Source organism: Bemisia tabaci, chromosome 10 (assembly GCF_918797505.1).
Source record: "Bemisia tabaci chromosome 10, PGI_BMITA_v3".
Taxonomy (NCBI): domain Eukaryota; kingdom Metazoa; phylum Arthropoda; class Insecta; order Hemiptera; family Aleyrodidae; genus Bemisia; species Bemisia tabaci.
In genome coordinates, this window is record NC_092802.1 from 42,471,434 (window position 1) to 42,494,297 (window position 22,864).

Consider the following 22,864-nt stretch of genomic DNA (forward strand, 5'->3'; position numbering starts at 1 on the left):
TCTTCGGAAGGAGTTGATTCCGGTAATTTTCGTTGTGTGCATCGTGTTTTACGTGAAATTTTGGTGAAGAAACATGTATCCGAATGCTGAAATTCTTACCTTGTCTAGTGGTCCATTCTGTTGTCAGGATACTGCAGAATTCACTTACAAATTTTGACAAACAAATTCAACGTAATATAGGCGTGGTTTTTTTAGAGGGAAAATATCGCATTCAACTGCAGTTTCGATATCAGTATCGAATGCGACATTTTTCCTCTAAAAAAACCACGCCTTTATTACGTTGAATTTGTTTGTCAAAATTGGTAAGGGAATTCTTTAGTCTCCTGACAACAGAATTGCGATCTCAAAATTCCAAAAAAATGACAAGTAGTTGAGAAAATGGAACTAATCGATGCGATATATCGCATGTCTCTCTGACACAAAATATAGCGTCCATCGAATCACCTTAAAGACGTCCACTTGAAGCGGAAAGGGGTCGAGCGATGCGGGTTGCAGCACTATCGATTGATCGGGGGAGGGTTCACGGCCACGAAGGGGAGGTCGGGAGGGGAGCGTCTGTCGTCAGTCGGTCTGTGCCGCGTTTTCGGGGTCGCCTGCGGGTCGATTGTTGAATCGCCATCGAATGACCTTGATCGATGTAAACCATTGTTAAGATAGGGAGTTATCGACCGATTTCATTCTATAACGATTCAACAATCGACCCGCTGGAGCGGGATCCGGACGGAATGCAGCACCCCCACCAGGCCCCGCCCCCGCTATTAACCCTCATCGTCTCTATTAGTAACTTGCCTCGGCACATAGAGAAAAAAAGGAGGTATCTGCATCTTGAGGCTTGTTTACTCTGTGACGTAGGTCGGTACAACCTGGCCAGAAAAATCCAGAATTTAAAGTATGAAAAACGGACCATAATTGTCCCATTTTTTGGTTTAAATCAACTCTTATAGAATGACTTCTTTCCACAAATTACACTATTTCCAAGGAAATCGATGATAATAGTCGCTGTGCCTACCTACGTCATCAAAAAAATTCCAAAATGCCCGAAATGCAAACACCTTTTTTTTTCTCTATGGCCTAGGCATAAGCCACCGTCGAATACGAAACAGAATATGAAAATGAGGACTAGAAGGGGAGAGAGGTAGGGAGAGAGGGGGAGGGAGAGAGGGGGGAGAGGGAGCAGAAGATGAATATTGGAGAGAAAGGGGCGGGATCGACCGGAAGTAGATGAAGAGGAGAGAACGAGAAGGAACAATAGTAATGAGAGGGGAGGGAGAAGGAGAGAGAAAAGCGGCAGAGAGAGGGAGAAAAATATGGGGAAGGAGATGGTCAAGAAGGAGAGGGAGAGGAGGAATAAGCGAGGGGAAAAGACATGAGTAGGGAGGAGGAGAAAGGGAAGGAGAGGGTAAAGAAAGAAAGAGAAAATAAAAGGAGGCGGAGAAAGGAGAAAAAGAAGAGAGAAAAGGGAGCAGGAGAGGCAGAAGAGGAAGAGGTAGAAAATGAAGAGAAAGGAGAAGGCACGTGAGAAGAAATAGCAGGAGAAGCAGAGAGACAAGGAGGAGGGAAACCAATTTCTTTCAAATCAAATTTTTTTAGCAAAGAACTTTCCTACCACAAGAAAAAAAAAAACACCAGGTAACGAAGCCCGAACTATGTGTATGTAATAATAAGATGTTAAGATAGTGCTGGGTCCACATTGTTTTGCTAGATAACGTCAAAAACGTTCAAGCCCACAATTTAAAGTTCAGCTCCTCGGTCTTGTGCTGATACTCATTAGAGCGCATATGTTTTATTTCAATTGAAATTTGTGTTCTTTTTGGCCTTTTCCCCCTCGAAAAATAGAGTGGACCCAGCGCTATTTTACCATCTTCGTTTACTTATTAACTACCTTCATTGCTTCCTTTTTTCTGTTTTAAATTAAAAAAACCTTGTACATTTTTTTCGGTGTGGATAGCGCAAGACAGCACGGAAAGTCGGACTCGACAGTGCGTTCGACTGGCCGCGTCATGTCGCTTGTTGAGCGATGCACAGTTATGAATTGACGTGACGTGATGATTGACGAATGACGTCATTCCAGAATCCCATTGTGCATCACGTTTATTCGCCGCTGCGCGCTCCAGTCGTTGACCCAACCAACCACCGCAGCACTCCATGGAAGGTGCTCCTCGTACACGATTCTCGTGCTGGTGATATTTCGTAGTTTTTTCATTACCGGGAGATTCCTCTCGGAAATTATGAGTTCTCATTAATAAAAACGGGGAGAAGGGAATCTCGAATGTTTTAGTCGCATAAGAACCGCAAGAAAGAAAAAACTAGGGGAGCGAGAAAGTAAAAAAAAAGGAAAAAAAAACTTGATATCTAGGTATGAAAAATAAGAAAAAATCCCGGGGAGTAATCTGGCATTTAAGTGAAAACTAACTACTAACTCTGGAAAAGTTATGTCGTTTTCACGTAAAAACACGGGAAGTGCGGTGAATCTGAGGGTTGTTTCAGTGTTTCGCTCAAGCCAATTTTGAAAAAATCCGGGAAACATGGATTATATTGATAAGGAAAAACCAAGGCAACTCGAGGAATTTTCGGTAGAACAGCGAAGAAAAAACTGGAAAAGTTAGTTTCTATTCAAACTGGAAATCAGAGGGAAAAAAGATACTAGTTCTTTAAAACAAAACAATTTCGAAAAAGGAGAACAGCTATCATGATTACGGGAAGCCAAGATCATTCCGGGAATTTTCGACGTATTGAGAGGGGAAATCTGCTAAAAGATAAAAGAGAATTGTCACCAGGAAAAATCTAGGGTCCAAGCAGAGCCTTCAACAAAATCAGGGTGAACCAGTGAACCTGAACAATTCAGAGAAACCTTAGCAAAATTAGGGGAAACCGAGAGAAATCAGGAAAGCTAGAGAGGCGAAGGAAAACTTTGAAAAGCAAGAAACATAGGAGATGCAGGTAAAAAATGGAGAAATAAGGAAACCCCGGAAAAATCCGAAAACATCTGGAAAAACAACTAAAACGTGGAAAATGGATTGAGAAATCTCTGCACGCGCTGCAGATCTCGCCGCAGCACAGTTGTTGACCCACACCGAGCTGTGCACCTGAGTCGTCGATTGTATCAATCGACACTTTTCAATTTCGGCCCGACGCCCAACACACGTTGCCGCATTTCCATAAAAATCGCATATTCTAACATTCTAACAGGTAAAAACCTGGATTTTTGAGCACGATGCGGAAACGCGGGACGATGACTCCGCGTTGAATCCGGGAAAGATTGATGCCCGTCTTCCCGACAATAATAAAGCGTTGTTGCACGCTTCGTGCGAGGGAAATTGATGTACCGGCTTTTGTTGAGTTTTTCCAGACGACTGAGGCATTGTCGACTTTCCTAGAAGGTCCTCCGGCTTTCCTCGGCTAGGCGCTGTTCCGAGTGTTTGCGTTGTGCCACCAGAGGTCGAAAAGAACAAGTCTTTTTCAGGTGAATGGCTCATTAGCTCGGCTCGAAAACCACTCATTTTTCTGCCAACAGCGTTCTTTTTGCTCATTTCCACTTTGGATTAGGAGACAAGTCACGAATGGAGATGTTGCAAGTGTGAGGAATTTGCGAATTGACTGTATATTCTTATGTAAAAGTTCGCGAGAAACACGATGGTGCCACTGGTTTTCTCTGAAATCAACTCCCAAGCTCAAAAAAAGCTCTCAAGTTGAGGCCAACATGGAGGGGATATCCCACGCTATCCTGAGAGTCCACCTCTACATCAAGACAAACTCTCCATGAAAAGATAGGGAGCAAATACATTGACAGGGCTGCCACTTTATTTGGGGACTCCAAAACTGAAAACACGGCAACCCTGCTAATGTATTTGCTCCCTATCTTTGCATGGAGAGTTTGTCTTGATGTAGAGGTGGACTCTCAGGATAGCGTGGGATATCTCCTCCATGTTGGCCTCATCTTGAAAGCTTTTTTTGAGCTTGGGAGTTGATTTCAGAGAAAACCAGTGGCACCATTGTATTTCTCGCGAACTTTTACAAGAGAATCAACAGTCAAACTGCAAATTCTTCACACATGCAACGCGCACTTTAAAAAGTCTCAAGATTCGGAAGAATTTCAAAGGCGCCAGAATGACGGGAAAATGATTGAAGTGGTGCACTACGCCGCCGCGCTGAGGAAAAACGCCGTATGAACATTCGAGAGTTGCCAAATTTCCTCCGAAGAAACATTTATTTTTGGGGAAAGCTATGAATATTTTTCTTTGAAATTCTCAAGAACTTTAGGTGAAATTGCGAACATACTTATCTGACAAATTGAAAGAAAACTATTTGCAAATTTCCCAAAAATTCGTGATTTAGCGAAAGAAACTTGGCAACGCCTGAAGGTTCATACGGCGTTCTTCCTTGGCATGGCAGTACGGCAGTCGAATCGCCGTCCCCTCTCACTATCAACTGGTGCGTGGTAAAACCAAACGGATTTTAATTTGTAATTGTTCCTCGTTAACTACACAAAACATGATTGGGATACGACGGAATTGAACGTTACCGTCCCGTTCCAATTTGGGACGTTACCGTAACAATCTCGACAGTATGAGAAGATGGCAACCTCGATTTTGGTGCTTTGGCTCAGCTGTGGCACTTTAGCCCGCGTTACACTATCAAAATACTTCATCAAAATGTCGAAGGTCAAGTGCTGTGATTGGTCCAAGTCATCGAATAAGTCAATCACAACACCTGACCTTGATATTTTGATGATAGTGATATTTAGCTTTGATAGTGCTGTGACCCAGGCATTTGTTAACACGCGAGGCGGGGAACGAACACCAGTTAGTTAAAAGAAGCCTGCAACAACTGTTATGGTGCGCGATTTGACTAAAGTAGACCATTATTGTTTTTGTGAGCGGGGAATTCAAAATTTTCGAAACCAGTATAAATTAAAAACGTTAATCTCTCCGTTAGGAGTTAATTTCAGTAATTTTTGTTGCGCGATCGTGTTTTACAGGGTATGCCATAATTTCTTCATTTTCAAATTCCCTGACTTTCCCCTGACTTTTTTTGCTTTTCCCTGACTCCAAATTTTTTTAGTTCACTGACTTTTCCTTACCTTTGAAAAAAATTTCCCTTGGGGGGAAAAAAAAACAAAAAAACAAACAAAAAAACACTGACTTCCACTAGGCTTGGATCGGTAGATGTGTGGGAAATTCCCTGACTTCTCCCAGTCACCGTGGCGGTTCCCTTTCCTGGTTTCCTAGACCGCCGGCGCCGGCAACTCTGCATGTATGAGAATTCTTCAGTCCGCATATTGTCAACTGGACGTATTTCTGTTACACGGAACCAGAGACAGGAGACAGGTGGGAAAGAAGCGGTGTGCTCGTTAGTGGTCGGGCGGTAAGAATGGACGGGAGTTATGAAGCGCCAGTGACGTCAGCGGCGACAACGACGAGCAACGCGCTCTTTAACTCATGAGCCCTGTCCACAACGATCTTTTGCCATGCCCACGGCTCACGAGCCCCGCAGCCAATAGCAGCTCATGACAGTTCCGTTTGACCCGATGTAAAATTCCGCTTTTCCATTTCCACAAAACGAATCACGCCCACCTGCACGCTGTCTCTTTAAGCAACTCAAACGAGCACACCCCATCTTTCCCACCCGTGCATACTTCCGTTTAGCAGAAACGCGTCCAATTGCAAAATGCAGTCCACTTTGCTGTAGGTATCGCATGCCTGCAATATCCCCGTTTTTCTTCCTCTCCTCAGTTCCTTCTTCTCCCAGTTGTATATTCGAACGTATCCTATGTGACATTGGACGTATTTCTACCAAAAGGACTATGTGCATTGAGACATGAGCCCTGAAACCCATGAGAATATGTACATAACACTGCCGTGATAGCGAAGAGAGCCGTAAGTGCAATATTTTCGAAATCGAGTTTTCTTCAAAATTCGTCTAAACTCTTTTAGATTGAATTAACTGAGACAGCAAAATTCATCCTAATTTAATGAAAACGAGACGTATGAAAAACCGTAAGTGTACAAAAAATGACATAGTTTTTTTCAAGACAGCCGTAGGTGCATAGGAGCCAATGAAAACAGTACTTTCAAGAGGAATGCCGCCCTCATCTGCCGATTTCTAACCTGAAAATGTGTTTGTTGTGTGTCCAACACGCTACCACAAAAGCACGCGGAAGATGGCACTTACGGCTGTCTTGCCAAATACTACTTAACCTAACATGAAACTGAATTTTACCTTTTTCATGTGCTTTAAAATAAAATCGGTCGAGTTTTAATCCCCCAAATGATTTATATTAGAGTCTATCGAATGATGGGTTGCAATTTGACAAGGAACGGAGGCTTCTTTCAATAAAATGTTTCACTCTGAAGCTTCCCGGCGTATTTTCTCAAAACTTCATTTTTGCACTTACCGCCCTCTCTGCTATCACGGCAGATTACGTGCATATGTCTGGAGTCCTACACGATTGCATACTCTTTTTCAATAACTTAATATCCATATGATCCGATGATAGTCGAGCTGCGGTTCTTGAGCCACTACCGGCTCCGGCCCCGTGTGGTTTCGCAACGGCTCCGTGACCCGGCCCGCGAGTGGGCGCCCCATCGCCCCGGCGCCCACTCCCGCGTTGCCGCCCCTTCTCGAAATCCCCTTCAAAAGGCGACTTCTCCTTCCGTTCGGTCAGGCTAAAAGGGGCGTCTTAATCATTCACTTTCCTGCTTTGTTTTTCTTCCGCTTTCCCCGCTTCCGAACTTGATCCGACTGTTTTATATCGTCTCTTTCCTCATCTTCTCGATTTTCTCCTGTGCACCGAGATCCTTGTCTTTCTCCCTTTTTTCACTCTGCCCCGATTGGACGTCAAATCGCACCCGTGGCCAAACGTGCTATCGACTATGGTTATTCCTCATTTGAAGCTATGGTATACCTATGGTATACCTAGAGTACCTTCATAGGGAGAGTATGCTGCCGTGATAGCGAAGAGAGCCGTAAGTGCAAAATTTTCGAAATGGAGTTTTCTTCAAAATTCGTCTAAACTCTTTTAGATGAAATTAATGAGACAGCTAAAACAGCAAAATTCATCCTAATTTAATGAAAACGAGACGTATGAAAAAACCGTAAGTGCACAAAAAATGACATGGTTTTTTTCAAGACAGCCGTCATGAGAGCCAATGAAAACAGTACTTTCAAGAGGAATGCCACCCTCATCTGCCGATTTCTAACCTGAAAATGTGTTTGTTGTGTGTCCAACACGCTACCACAAAAGCACGCAGAAGATAGCACTTACGGCTGTCTTGCCAAATACTCCTTAACTTAATATAAAACTGAATTTTACTTTTTTCATGTACTTTAAAATAAAATCGGTCGAGTTTTAATCTCCTCAATGATTTCTAAGAGTCTATCGAATGATTGGTTGCGATTTGACAAAGAACGGAGGCTTTCTTCAATAAAATGTTCCACTCAGAAGCTTCTAGGCCCATTTTCTCAAAACTTCATTTTTGCACTTACCGCTCTCTTCGCTATCACGGCAGTATGGACAACTCGATTTATGTAGCTCTTAGGGCCCTAAAGGGTGACAACGTGTAAAAAGAAATTCACTAGAAAAGTGCCGTTGTCAACCTATGCATTTGAAGGAGTAATCAATTAGGCCGACAGCGCGTTGTAAACCGGCGTTTTTAAGGATAAGGACTTTAGAACTGAGAAACTTTATGTGAAATCGAAGTTTTATACGTGCTTTTATAATTTTTGATCAGTTATGAAACGACGGGTAGTAAGAATTATGAAAATTATTACCATTGGATAATTCGAGTTCATAAGATTAACAGCCCTTTTGGGCCCCAAGAGCTATAAGACCTGATCAGTGATCAAACCTAACCTCCAAATTTTCGAGTTGTCCATACTCTCCGTATATAGGGACTCTATACCCTGATAATGGATCCTTATCCATACAGGGTGTCTATAAGATTTTCAAAATGAAATTCCCTGACAATTCCAGGTTTTCCATGACAAAAAATGACAAAATTCCCTGACTTTTTGGGTTTAGCCATACGATGAACTAGTCAGAAAATGTTAAAAAAAACTATCCTTAGGAATGACCCCGTAAAGTCATATTCTGAATTACCATGGCGTCGGAAGGAGTTGAGTAATACTTTTGAAAGGAACGAGATCCAAAATACTCAAAATAAAGCTAATTTCAAAATGGTATACTCAGACTAAAATTCACCTTCAAAATTTAATTTTTAAGCTCTACTACGCTCTCTTTGTGACATATTGCCCCGTATACTTTTGAAAATTCAAACTATAGTTCACCCTGGTGGTTTCATAAATATTGGCATATTACTTAGTGCCTGAAATACAAGTATCTTTTTCTTAAATTATAAAACAAGAGTTGTAAATGTGCTTAACTCAGGTAGATTTTGCTATAATCAAGAGGAAATACGAGTCTCTTCTCGATTTTAGATAAATTTGCTTGATTCGGGATTTTTTTTTTTTTATTTATTATTATTTAAGGTGATAGGTCAAAATGTCCAAAAAAAAGATTCTCCAAAGATTCTCAAATCTTCCCCGTCGTCTCCATGGATTCGAATTTATTTAGTATTCAAGCCGACAATGTCGCCACCTTCTAATTTTTTTGCAAAGGGAATGGACTTTTGGGCATTTTTGTCTTTGGACAAAAAACCAGTATTGGACATTTAAGATACTTGGACATTTTTACAATATGGACATTCTCAACTCTGGACATTCTTGCTTGTTGGACATTTTTTTTGGGACATTTTGACCTATCACCTTATTTAAGGTCAATTAATTCAATGGATTCCAGAACCTATTGTTGGTATTGAATTTGTCTTATACTCAACAAACGTTGGCTTGTTAGAATATAATCCACCAATAATATTTCTACAAGATGGATGCACCAGTTGTGAACATGCTGATTTAAGAACCAGAAAAATTTCATGCAAAATGCAGTTGACATTAAATATTTCTTTACTCAGTTAAAGAAAAACTAAAATTCTAGCACTTTCATTAAATTTCCTAACTTATTGAAAAAATTGTTTAACCATCTGCTCAAAACTGGGGCACTTAGTTTCCTGTCATTATTTACTGTAATTTTCTGCTGTTAGCAAGTTAACTTAATTCAAGTCTATTTAGTCTATCTTGCCATTTGGCATGAATTAAGTAGATAAATTAAATAGGGCAGATCGATTCGATCTTTAACGTTAGCGAACACACAATAGTGAACCTAGCGGCCGTGTTGCAAACTGGTTGAACAGAGCAGTTTACATTATCAGCCACGCGAGCGCGCTACTCGGCCAATTCGGCAGTGACGAGCAAAAATAGCCGCGAAATGTTCGAATTGCGAAAATTCCCTGACTTTTGCCGCAATCAGACGCTGAATTTAGCAGCTGACTGTGGAAGTCAACAGTCATCGCCCAACGGCTGAAATTTAGCAAATTCGAGTTATTTTCATCCAGATGTGTATTAAATCTACTCGAATAGTTCAGACAAATTCAAAATTGGTCCGATGGTTGCTGAGAATCGTTGCTGAATTTTGCGCGTCACGCGCAAATTTCAGGCATCGGGCCGATGACTTCCACATTCAAGCCACATTCAGCTCCCACATTCAGCGTGTGATTGCGGTGTTTCACCGGTTTCCGATCGAATTCCCTGACTTTTCCCGGTTTTCCAGACAGTGATCAAATTCCCTGATTTTTCCCGGTTTTCCAGACCTGCAGACACCCTGCCATAGGTTTAAACGGCGGCAGATGGATCCACCCATCGCAAATCGGACGTCAAGACGAGTGCACTCAATCCATCGTCTTCATCGTCGGCTTCCTTTTCCTGGCGGCCGCGGCCGATGAGGAGACACGCCTCTCGCGCCTCGTCTCCGCGCTCCCAATCAATTTTCTCCGCCGCGCCAAGCCGCGCTCCCACAGGCGGACGCCGCGCCGCGCCAAGCCGCGCTCCCACAGGCGGACGCCGCGCCGCGCCGACGCGACCAAAACCAAGCTTCCCGTGATTCTAAAGGGCCCATGCCGGAATCACCTGCTGAATTTGGCGGCTGAATGTGCAAGTCAACAGACATCGCTCAGCAGCTGAAATTTTCCAAATTCGAGTTAGAGTACCTTTATGGGGAGAGTATGGACGACTCGATTTACGTAGCTCTCAGGGTCCAAAAGGGCGACAACGTGAAAAATGAAAAGCACTGGAAAAGTGCCGTTGCCAACCTATGCATTTGAAAGATCACTCAATATGGTCAAATGTGCATTACAAACAAGCGTCTTATAGCATTAGAACTTTGAAACGGAGAAAACGTAAGCGAAATCAAAGTTTTATACGTGCTTTCATACTTTATGATCAGTAAAAATAGTTGAAATGTAAAAATTGGTACCGCTGGATAATTCGAGGTCATAGGTTGGCTCCCCTTTTGGGCCCCAAGAGCTACATGACCTGATCAAACCTAACCTCCTTTTCGAGCTGTCCATACTCTCCCTATAAAGGTACTCTAATTCGAGTGATTTTCATCCAGATTTGTATCAAATTGTTTCGAATAGCTCAGACGAATCTGACACTATCCGGTGGTCGCTGAGCCTCGTTGCTGAATTTTGTGCGCCGATGACTTCCACATTCAAGCCACGCTCAGCTCCCACATTCAGCGTGTGATTCCGGCTTCAGGTTCGTTGCAGGGGTACGGAATCTTCTGGGCTACCAGCTACCACGTTTCCACGCGCCCGCCAGCCGCCTTTCCACGTTTCCACGCGCCCGCCAGCCGCCTTTCCACCTTAATCTTATCGCTTATACACAATATTCTCCACAAATTTCAAAAGTGTGGACCTTCTTCCTCTTCTGTACTTCAATTTTCGACTTTTGACCTTTAAAAATGTTCCTTCCTTCTATATTTGTGAGGACCTTTCCACGTTTTCACACGCCCGGGCGGGCGCGTGATCGAGCATTCTCAGCACCCCTGGTTCGTTGGATGGACCCAAACATTGGGAATTTTTGAAAAACACAAAGGTGCAGTAGTTTAGGGATCCCAACTTTGTCAGGTGGGACCGCACTAGAGATGGAAAGAGGAGGGAGAGGAAGACGGAGAGGACGCAAAAGAAGAGATGAAGGACGATGAAGGAGAGAAGTAGAGAGAAAATGAAGAAGTAGAGAAGGAAAAGAAGAGAAAGAAAAAGAATGAAAAGGCGAAGAAAAAAGATGAAGGACAGGATGAAGAAGAAGAAGAAGAAGAAGATGAAAATGACGAGGAGGAAGAAAGAAGAAGATGAAGAAGAAGAGCAGTAAGAAGAACATCGTTCTGGCTATTTCAGTGATCTCATCTGAAAGAGACATGATGAATACTGAAAGATACTCGGCTTGGAAAATTTGAGAGTCATGCAGAGGTCTCTTGGCTATCACGGCAGTTCGAGGAGGAGAGCGGTGCGAAGTGCGGAGTCAATAAACTATATCTATATAGTTTAGGTACATGTAGTTATCTGTATAACAACATCTATAATCGTCACGGTTGGCGCGGCGCCGCCTGTGTGAGCTGGCCTCCGTCTCGCGGGCCGTCACAGTCGGCGGGTCAAGCGGGTGAAACGATACCTGACGGTAATTTTTCACCAACTCAACCGCTGCTCGGCTCCTGCTCGCCGATGATTCCTCCCGTCCGCGGCCGTACCGCACCCACCTTTACGGTTCCGCCGCTTTAAAGGCGGCTAATGGTGTCCCAGAAAAGAACACACACAACCTCCAAGCGGTGATAGGAGCGATTAGCGCTTCGTCAATTTAAGGAACTCGCCCGAGAGCGAGCAGTGCTGCACAGTCGCACAATGGATGGGATTAGAGTACCCAGTACCTGTGTGCGGAGGACGGAAAAGCCAGTAATGACTGCCTTTTCCGTCCTCCTTGCGTCCTCGAAATGTCGAGGTTAGGTCATGGAGCTTTTACGGCCTAAAAGGACAGCCAATCTATGATCTCAAATTATCCAGAATGATCTATTACTCAAACTGTTGCGACCCTTCCTTTGTAAAGCCCCCCCCCCCCCCCCCCCCAAATAAAAGTTGACTTGGTAGTGTAATGGGCTTTCGGGGAGACTTTAAACTCAGAGGAATTCGTGGCTAATGAATAAAGGAGTCAATTCCGTTCCTTTCTTTTTTGATTTCGACCGGTGAAATACATGAGATCATCGCTTCGAGCGGCAGCGCACTCATTTTAAACGAATCTTTCGATGCCGGTTTGATCGAAAAGTTTTGTTCGAAACGTCTTGAAAGTAGTAGATCATAACTAAAAATTAGTAAGTGACGCAGGACGCCGAAGGGCGTTGTTCTGGCGTCAGTCGCAATTCTTGTAAGTTGGCACCTCTTTTCTCCTGTATTTAAATGCGTGTAAAACAATCGACTCTTGGTGAGACAGCTTGCCTCACCTAAAATCGATATTTTAAAAGGATTTAAGTAAATGAAGGACGCCACTATGCCGTGTTACTGCCGCCACAGTGGTACTGGCGATTCTACCTATGAGGCAGGAGGCCTTACTCGAGTATGAAAGAACCGTTCAACCAACAGTAAACCTCTTGACAGATGTCGTCTACTTGAGATTCGCTTTCGATTTCGCTGCACAGGCAACGAACACATCAGCTAGCTAGAGTATTTATCTGTTCAAATAACGCACATTGGGCCTTTTGCAAACTTCAGCTTGCTAGAGCAAAAAGAAAATTTGCATCTAGTGGAAAACGACTCAGAAATCACGATGAGCGCAATAGAAGAGTCTCCTAACCTATGGAGTGGATACACTCCTAACTTCACAATCTGCGTAAGGAATATGCGTTTTTTGAGCTTCCCGCTTTAAAAACCTGTCACAACAACATGTCACTAAGGTTATGTAATGGTGTTGTGATTTTTGGTCACCGGCGCCAAGTGAGCCCAACTTGAGCTCTGAGTGGCTGCAACGCACGAACACTGCCGAAGCAGTCCGGGCCCACCCGAATCCGACGGACCGCACGCCTCGCGGAGGCGGCAGAATGTACGTAAAAAGCTCTATTCAACTCCCTTTTTAATTATGAAAACGTGATGGATACCCTTCAATATGCTTTAAAATTATTCATCACATCCTGATATCAGCTACGCAAAGAAATCAAGTCTAGACAGAAAAATCAATTTTTCGCGAATTTTTCAAAATACCGCATTTACACGTATTTGACACAGGGTGAACCTGAGTGTATACCATGTGACGTCACGGTGTCCTAGTTCCGAGGCGCAGGAAAAGACCCGTTCCAAATCATTTTTGACCGCGCGCGGGGAGCTTTTCCTCTAAGTTCAGAGTCCGGAATTTTTTTTATAAAATACCTTAATAATACTCAGTAGACTTCTACCTTGTAGAAATTGAATGAAAAAAATGTCATGCGACTACCCCATTCCCTGACTTTCCCGGTTTTTCAGGCGTGCGGCGACCCTGGGATATCGTCCTGGTCGCTCGCGATTCCCTCGGATTTTGCAAGGTGCGAACGGAGGTAGATCCGCGGTTTTGTCCCGACGGCAGACGCAGACGTCACGGGAAATTAGGTTCTCAGCGGCGACGAAGACGAGAGGCGAAAGGCGAGGAGAAATTATATTCGTCGATAAGAGTTTTTAATGAGATCCAGCTCGCGGCGCGGCGCACGGTGGATCTAGTCAATAGGAGAGGTCGGACGAAATTTGGAAACTTTAAACGCTCATAACTCCGTTTGAGCAACTTTAAGGCTCTAAGAGTGGTTCCATTGGTTTCCTCGTGAAATTTTCTTCCAAAATCGCCCATTGAAATTTAAAATGTGAGGAAATGAACATCAACATTGGCAGTTTTAGTCCAAATTTTTGTGTCCGACCTGTCTACTGGACCCGACCGCGGCGCGGCGGCTCCGCCCTGCAAAACGTATGTACATACTTTTACATGGCATACTGCCGTGCTAAGGAAAAACGCCGTATGCACATCCGAGAGTTGCCACATTTACGTCGATAAACTCTTTATTTTTGAGGAAAGTTGTGAATATTTTTCCTTCTAATTTTCAGAATCATTCGGTGACATTGCGAACAAAATTATCTGAAAAATTTGGAGGCAAATATTAATAAGTTTACCAGAAAATTCACGTTTTATGAAAGGAAGTTTGGCAACGCCTGAAGGTTCATACGGCGTTTTTCCTCAGCACGGCAGCATAGCCGACGCCCGACATCCCGACGCAGCTATGTGGGATCGGGGATCGCCGACCCCTATTTTGCCGTGCTAAGGAAAAACGCCGTGTGAACCTACAGGCATTGCCAAATTTCCTTTCATAGAACATGAAGTTTCTGGTAAGCTTATGAATACTTGCTTCTCTTCCAATTATTCACATAATGTTGATTGCAATTTCACTTAAAGTTTCTGAAAATTCCATGGAAAAATATTCGTAACTTTCTTCCAAAATAAACATTTTATCGAAGGCAGGGTGTCTACTAAAACAGGCTGGCCAAAAATCAGTACTTTTTCAGTACATTCCCGAGAAATTCAGTAGGTACCTCCTCAACAGGAACATTCAGTACTCTTTCAGTACTTCTAATAGATGGGATTCGAAAAATTTCATAAATTTGATTTTCTCGCTCGAATTGCGACAAAAATGACAAAACTTCCGCACCATCTAAGTAGCGGAATTATGGGACCGCCAAATCCTCGAAGTCTGTTGTGAACATATTTTTGCCGGAAAATCGACTTAATTCCGAAAAAAAATATGGTTTTGATTCCCCGCGTTACTTTCAACAAGGATTGAAAAAATGGTCGTCGGGTGTCTGATTGGCTGAAATAAAAGCGCGGGAGTATCTGGTGGTCACGCACTTTTTTACGCATAGGATAGTTTCTTTACTCCTCTGCCTGAACAAACCTGGTCGGCGGAGATTGAAAAAGACTGCCCGCACACGCGGGAAACTTGAATAAGCGTATTATAAATTACGTAGGTTGCGCGATAAGGAATGGATTCCATACTTTTTGACGAGCCCGACGAGAATTTCGGGCGATTTTACCCGTGAAGAGAATATTCAATTGACTATATCTCTTGCGTGAAACAGAGCCATTGCGCTGAATCGATTGACTTGCCGTTTGAACCTATAGGAAAGGATCGATTATCAGAGTGCTCACGATAAACACCTCAATTATCGATAGTTTATCATGGTTTCGAATGGGAAAATATCGATTATCAGTGCGAACACAGTCGGCCCCGATTTCGATGGTTCACCACCTCTGAACCGCTGCTTGCAAAGACGAGCGCAGGCCGCCAAATTTGGAAGCCCGCTCTTCTTACGCCATCGTTTGCTCCGCCTTACAGAGTGAGGAGGGGAGGGAGGGAGGGGGAGAGAGAGAGAGAGAAAAGCTACTCGCAGGAGCTTTCCTACCACGGCTTCCGACGGTAGGTATCCGTGATCTGTGCCAGTGTCCCAGTCCACAAGCTCAAATAGACTACATTTTGCAATTACAAACTGCAGTGGGTCACTCAGCCATGAGCGAAATACTTTTTACTTGAGAATGCATCTTTCCGAAGATAAATGATGCGTGGAACGCGATGCGGGGGGAAATTTTGCGGAAAGCCAACCGAAATACTGTGGAAAGCCGGCGCGGCGCACAGTGGAACGAGTCTTTGGAATAAGTCGCACATGAAATTTTTCACAAAAATTGTAAAAATTTACGTTTACCTCGTCACACTTTTAATTTTAAGGGGTGCTTCTTATAGAAAATATTACGGGAAACTAATGAAACTTCTTTTAAAGCATCAACATTTGATATCAATGAAGATATACGCTTTCAGAGTATTTAAATCGTGTCCGACCCCTCCTACTGACTCGATCCACTGTGCGGCGGCCGCATGCGTGAGAGCGTGGAAGCTTACGACCCCTGCGGGCCGATTATTGAAATTGATAAACAAAGCTAAAGACAAAGAAGACAAAAGAGATATGGAGAGATCCTATTGGTGGAAGCGGGTGGTTGCAATGAACAAAGGGGATAGGTAATAGACTAACTAACGGCAACCCACGAGAGACCCAACAGTTAGTCTATAATTTTCTCCCTTTGTCTATGGGAGCCACCCATTTCAACCAATAGGATCGCTCCATACTCCCTATGTCTCCTTTGTCTATAACTTTGTCCATCAATTGCAATAATCGGCCCGCTATAAAAGACTTCCTCTGCCGACTAAATTTCTCGCCTATCTTCCCTGCCACACAGTCCTACTCTGAATAAATATTGGATTTTTTCATGTTCAAATGGCTAAACTTTCCGTTTGAAGAGGCGACGGTGAATTCTCCGTGTTTCCCTTCAAGATATTTGAGTTTTACCCGCTACCTTGTAGAAACCTGCGCCGTTGCAGCGTTTTAAACACCAAAGTCAGTGTACTAATTTATCGAAATCAAGGCGCTTTTAGAATTTTCAGCAAAAAATATACTTCTAATGTTTCTGATTCGCTAACGCAACGCCGCGAATACGAATTATCGCGGGCGACAAAAGGCGCGCCTGCGTGAAGCGCCTGCAACGTCTTGGGTATACTTCAAACGCTACATTGTTACACAAAGGTCTGGCTTGCAAATTGCCCGTACTTCGCCTAACTGAGTGTACACCGTGTTTCGAGGTGAATAACATCCACCGACACCCCCATCCCCCCCCCCCCCCCCCGATCCACGAATAAGCGGCAAGGTAGGCAAATCTGGCGGAAAATTGCGGATTTCTCAGCACTGGCTGGCAACAAGGATGGGCGGTCAAGCACATTTAGCACGCTTGACAAATCGACATTTCAGAGGCGGCGCGATGCTAGGGCGCCTAGGACCCTAACTCAATATGTTCGAATGGCAAACCCTTTTTTGCGATGCACTATCGAAAACAGCGTAAAAAAAAGAGGAATTTTGGCACGGACTGAAAGTCTCTAACATCGCCTAGGGGGACCAATTTTTGGATTTTGACCTTTGGAATCTTAAAGTATGCAATTTTAGACGATTTTTCGTCCAAACCGGACGTCAATATCTTTTTTCGTTCGAAAGATATCGAGGTTCACAGGTTTTGACTTCCACCTCCCCCCCTAGTGCCCCCCAAAATATTTTGAGAGTCTGAAAATTTGGGGAAAGAAGCGCTCCAGTATGAGTAACTGATAGACGAAGTTTGAATAAGTTTTTGTGGGGGGGGGGGGGGGGCGAAAAAAGTCGTTTTTGCATACGGCTCTTTCAACTTTACTGGGCCACCATTGTGAACGGGTAATACATACGCAGGAGCCTCAGGTTTCTAATGCTTCTTATTAATGATGCACCACTCAAAGAGTACCAAATAATTTTGGCCCCCTCGAATGAAGTTTATCTTGAACCACCTTCGCCTTTGAGTCATGCACCATTGAAAAGAGATGGAAGAGAGAATATTTTTAGAGCAAACCTTGGGTTTCTATCTATCATCAGCCATGGCTGCATACTGCCGTGCTAAGGAAAAACGCCGTCAAAGGCCAAAAGGCGTTCAAGCGTTGCCGAATTTCCTCCGATAAAATGCGAGTTTTCAAGGAATCTGTTGGATGTTTTCGTTCAAATTTTTCAGAAGATTCTGTACAGAATTTGATCTAAAACTTCTGAAAATTTCAAAGGAAAATCTTCAGAACTTTCCTCAAAAATACACGTTTATTCTGGGGAAATGTTTCAAGTCTTGAATGTTCATACGGCGTTTTTTCTTAGCACGGCAGAATGAATAACAGTACTTTACTAGGAGTGACACTAAAGTCTCTTTAATTTGTTCGCTAGGTTTATGAAGAAATTTTTTCAGAGTGCAAGAATATTAGGTCCTTAAGTACTTAATTATATAAAAAAAAAAAAAAAAAAAAAAAAAAAAAAACAAATGTGGTACTGATAATAAAGTTACATTTTTCATTGCATTAGAAAAATTCCTTGCCTCAAAAAATACCTCTTAAAGTAATTTGAGGGGTTTGGTACAGGTAATTTGGGACTGTTTTTGAAAAAAAAAAAAATTATGTGCACACAAAAGCAGGGGTGCAGAAAGTTCTTCCGAGCAAAACTTGTCACAGTTTTCACTCAACAAAAATGTTGAGAGTACAGAGCAAATTTAATGAATCTTAGCTGCTTTCAGTTGCTTTCTCTTTTGCCGTTGAAAGGAGGAGGGGAAATCATTTTTTTTTTAAAACAATCCTCACCAACTTACCAGTTTCCTCATACCATACTCGATCAGAGGCTCTCTGAGTGCGCCTTGCTTGCTCTATGGACACTACTAGTGTTTCGTCAGAGAAAAGCGCCATTAATCAATTCATTCTCATTGGTAGAATTGAAAGAGGTTACGTCATTGTTAAAGTTTGGATCTAGTTCGATATAACAAAGGATCCCTGTGTAGAGGTCAAAACACTCACGAGTTTTTGACATTCAGGTGATCAGAGCCGGATTTAGGTTTTTGCTGCCCCCCTCCTCCCAGATATACGGTGTAATATCTCACAGGTGCATGCAATGCGCATGAAATTTAAGTTACAGAAACACAGTAAAAGCGTAATCCGATTCTACGATAGTGAGAAGGATGCACATTTGTGCAGGAAAGTGTCGCAAACAAATATTCAGGGCGGAGGAAATGATTCTTCAAGGAATGAGGAATTGTGACTCGAAAAAGGCGAAAATGAAACATAGTAAAAAATTAAATTAAATGTTGATGCTGAAGTGCCGAACCTCGTATCTCCGTCAAGGCATTTCAGAACTTCCGCTTCTATTTTACTTTTCACAGAGAAACAACCAAACTTTATGGCTTAAGATTCATAATCATACTGAATATTTTGCTTACAGAGTAAGTATTTCAAGAGAGTTTTCTAGAAAATATGTTGACTTCTTTTCCAAACAATAAATAAGTAGAGTGTCACAGGAAGTCTGCAACGCCGCAAATGGAGATTCGTCGTTTCCCACTTTGGTCACAGATGTACTCATGTTTTCCGAAATTTGCCTCCCAGTACCTTGGCACCATGGGCCCCCCTACTAAATTTGGCTCTGCAGCTGATACGAATTACACTTACTACTATTGTTCATAGAAGTTGATTCCAAAACTTCAAATTTTGAGAAGAAAAATATTAAAGAGCACTTTACTGCCATGCTAGGGAAAAGTGACAAGTGAGCCTGAGCCTTCAGACATTGTCGTACCTACCTCCCACCATAAAATAACTATTTTTGAAGGAATATATACATCTTTTTTCCTGTAATTTTTGGATATTTTGGATTAAGACACAAAAAAATTGTTAGAAAAATTTAAAGGAAAATATTCACAATAGCCCCTGTAAGTGGTGTAAGAAAATTAATTATGTGGTGGACGTAAAATGACAACGTCTGAAGGCTCATACAGCATTCTTTCTAGCCACGACATTTGGGCTCTTGCTTTACGTCTAGTGGCTCGTTAACTATAGTCTAGAAAACTACAGGACAAAGTCTGATTTAGAAAAAAACATTTGATATTATCTCTTCAAAATTTTAAATAGAGAACGATTTATACCATGATCACGCGATCTTGAAGCTCCTATATCAACTACTGAACAAGGCACTATCAAGTTAGTATTGGTAACACAGAAGAATCAAATGGAGGTTACTCAGATTATGTACAAATTGTCATTTTGACTACATTTCAAACTAAAACTCATACGTTAAACAAGAGATGATTTGCAGACTTCCTAGTAGATATCTTGTTCCTTATTGCATGTGGGTTAATTGATTTCTGGGCAAGGTGTGAATTGAAGCAGCATTCACAACTCAAACAACTGGAAATCGATTACTAAGCAAGATGAAAGAGTTTCCTGATGACATGATTCATATGGTCACTATTCGTAAAATCTACCTTCCATTAGTTTTCTACATCAGGGTTGGTACGTTGCAACATGTTACGTTGAAAACATGTGACACTTCCACTTCAGTTCAGACCTTCCCCAGCAACCCATTTTGGTTACAAATGTTTGGAGATTAAGTACAAATCATTGAGTAGGATACTGATTGATTCAGGATTTAGAATTTTGAAATTAAGTTGAGTAACGCAACTCACCCGTATTCATTCCTGTCCTGCGAGGTGAATCCTTCGGGAATGAGGGAGCTTTGAATTTTCGTCAACTCCTGCTTGATGTAGTTGTTTAAGTTGAAGCGAAATTCCATGGTAGGTAACACTTGATTATCCGCAACGAAACACACAAATCACAAAGAATATCGAAAGGAACTAGAAAGATTCACGAGCAATAGTCGAAATTGCGCCCAAGGAGAAGAATTCGCGACCTACGCAAACACAACGCGATAAATTTGGGACTATTCTATGACAACGACCGACGAAGCCGAACTAACCTAACCCCTGACCAACAAACCGGAGACAAATACAAACTGCCGACTGAAGCATAGAATAAAGAGACTAGTTCACTGGGAGTAAAATCGTTCTCAGGAATCAAAAGACTAGGTTGAGGAGGAGCGTTGCGTTGCGCTTGGCGCTTCATATAGAAGGGAAGGGCAAAGAGACTACACGATACACTTTTTGCTTATAATAACCGGGCTGATTCTATCAGACTCGTATCCGTATCCGATTGCGCATAGACTAATACACCCGGGCCACCCGCCATCCGCGCAACAAGAGGATGCCGCATAACTAGTTCTAGCGACCGCCGCGCCGCCGCAGCGCTGCCTACCGTAAATTACATCGGCCGACACCCGTTCACATTGTCCCCCTCAACTATTCGATATTTCCCCGCTATTCCTTCCTCTATACCTTCACCCTCCCTATTTTATAGAAACAATACGTCAACCACCGAAACCATAACCCGAGGAAAGTCTCTTCCTAGCCGAATTACCCCCATCAGATTCCCCTTCCCATCCACGATTTCTCTCCGGAATGGCAATCTTCAAAAGTTCGTAAAATTTTTTGAAACGTTCAAGTTCGATGAAACTTTTTCTGAGCCCTCCTAGCATACCTAGGGATGGATAGGGATGATACCACCGGAAAAGCCCCCATCAGATCGGCCCATCGTTCGATGCATTCACTCCGGATCATCAAATTTCAAGAGTCCATAAAAAAAATTTGACGCATACAATTTTGATGAGACATTTTCCAGGCACCCTCTGCATCCCTAGGTATCGGAAAATGTGAAAATTATCGTGTAGAAAAGTTTCCTACTGCCGGAGAAGCCCCCATCAGATTGCCCTTCCCATTCGCGATTTCTCTCCGGGATTGCAATTTTTAAAAGCTCGTAAAATTTTTTTGAATCGTACAAGTTCGATGAAACTTCTACTGAGCCCTCCTAGCACATCTAGGGATAGATAAAAATGAAAATCGTGAGGGAGAAAATTTTCCTACTACCGGAAAAACCCCCATCAGATTGCCCTTCCCATCCGCGATTTTTCTCCGGAATGAACAATTTCAAAAGCTCGTAGAAAATTTTTGAAACGCATCGAACGGAGAGCCGATCTAAGGGGGGCTTTTCCGGCAGTAGGAAAATTTTCTACACGACAATTTTTACATTTTCCGATACCTAGGGATGCAGTGGGTGCCCAGAAAAGGACTCATCAAAATTGTACGCGTCAAATTTTTTTATGGGCTCTTGAAGTTTGATGATCCGGAGTAAACGGAAACGCATCGAAGGAAGAGCCGATATGATGGGGGCTTTTCCGGCAGTAGGAAAATTTTCTACACGACAATTTTCACATTTTCCGATACCTTGGGATGCAGTGGGTGCCTGAAAAAGGTGTCATCAAAATTGTACGCGTCAACTTTTTTTTATGGGCTCTTGAAGTTTGATGATCCGGAGTAAATGCATCGAACGAAGAGCCGATCTGATGGGGGCTTTTCCGGTAGTAGGAAAATATTCTTCCTTACGATTTTTATTTTAATCCATCCCTAGGTATGCTAGGAGGGCTCAGAAGAAGTTTCATCGAACTTGTGCGATTCAAAAAAATTTTACGAGCTTTTGAAAATTCAAAATTGTAATTCCGGAGAGAAATCGTGAATGCCTGGGGAATTTGATGGGGGTTTTTCCGGTAGGAAGAGACTTTCCTCGGGTTATGCTTTCGGTGGTTGACGTATTGTTCCTAGAAAATAGGGAGGGTGAAGGTATAGAGGAAGGAATATCGCGGAGCGGAGAAATATCGAATAGTTGAGGGGGACAATGTGAACGGGTGTCGGCCGATGTAATTTACGGTAGGCAGCGCTGCGGCGGCGCGGCAGTCGCTAGAACTAGTTATGCGGCATCCTCTTGTTGCGCGGATGGCGGGTGGCCCGGGTGTATTGGTCTATGCGCAATCGGATACGAGTCGGATTCAGCCGGATTCAGTCGGATTTAGAGTACCTGTATAGGGAGAGTAGCGAACAGATCTGAAACTCCGAAAGTCCGATCAGGCCTTCACCGATGCCTCCGCGAAGTAATGTTAGGGCCCAAAAGAGCAGCCAACCTATGAATTTCGAATGTCCATGAGCGATTTACAAATACAATTGTACGAACCGTCGTTTAGAAAGCCTGTATTTGGCTTAACTATTTTGAGCTATAAATTATACTTATTTTTGCGATAGAACGCTCATTTATGTACATTCTTAGCCATCTTGGTTAGAATTGAAATCTGTAGGCTGGCAGTGAAATTTTGTGTGTTAGAAGGTTGCTCAGAAGGATTGGCTGCACTTTTGGGCCCTAAGCCTCCATGGAACCGATCTGTCGCTACTCTCCCTATACAGGTACTCTAGTCGGATTCAGCCCGGTGATTGGAGGGTTTCTTGTTTTTGTTTCTGCTCGCAGGTCCGCGTAAGAGAGGGAACTTGTTCTAGCTATCAATCTTCTCGTTTCAAAAATGTCTGAGTCTGCCGGAAACTGGTGCCTAATTGAAAGCGATCCCGGTGTATTCACAGAACTAATCAAAGAATTCGGTAAGTTGTTCTCAACTTTCAG

At 42.9% G+C, this 22,864-nt stretch overlaps 2 protein-coding genes across 2 annotated transcripts in view; one reads left to right on the forward strand and one right to left on the reverse strand.

Moving 5' to 3' along the window:
* Positions 1–20,442, reverse strand: part of LOC109031895 (alpha-tubulin N-acetyltransferase) — a 67,853-nt gene extending 47,411 nt beyond the window's left edge. Inside the window, exon 1 of the mRNA XM_019043716.2 lies at positions 19,996–20,442. Within this exon, the coding sequence (XP_018899261.2) occupies positions 19,996–20,102 (107 nt within the window). The 5' untranslated portion in view covers positions 20,103–20,442. The remainder of the gene's footprint in view (positions 1–19,995) is intronic.
* Positions 1–22,864, forward strand: part of Uch-L5 (ubiquitin carboxy-terminal hydrolase L5) — a 34,710-nt gene that overhangs the window by 4,209 nt on the left and 7,637 nt on the right. The window contains exon 2 of the mRNA XM_019043815.2: positions 22,715–22,842. Within this exon, the coding sequence (XP_018899360.1) occupies positions 22,767–22,842 (76 nt within the window). The 5' untranslated portion in view covers positions 22,715–22,766. The remainder of the gene's footprint in view (positions 1–22,714; positions 22,843–22,864) is intronic.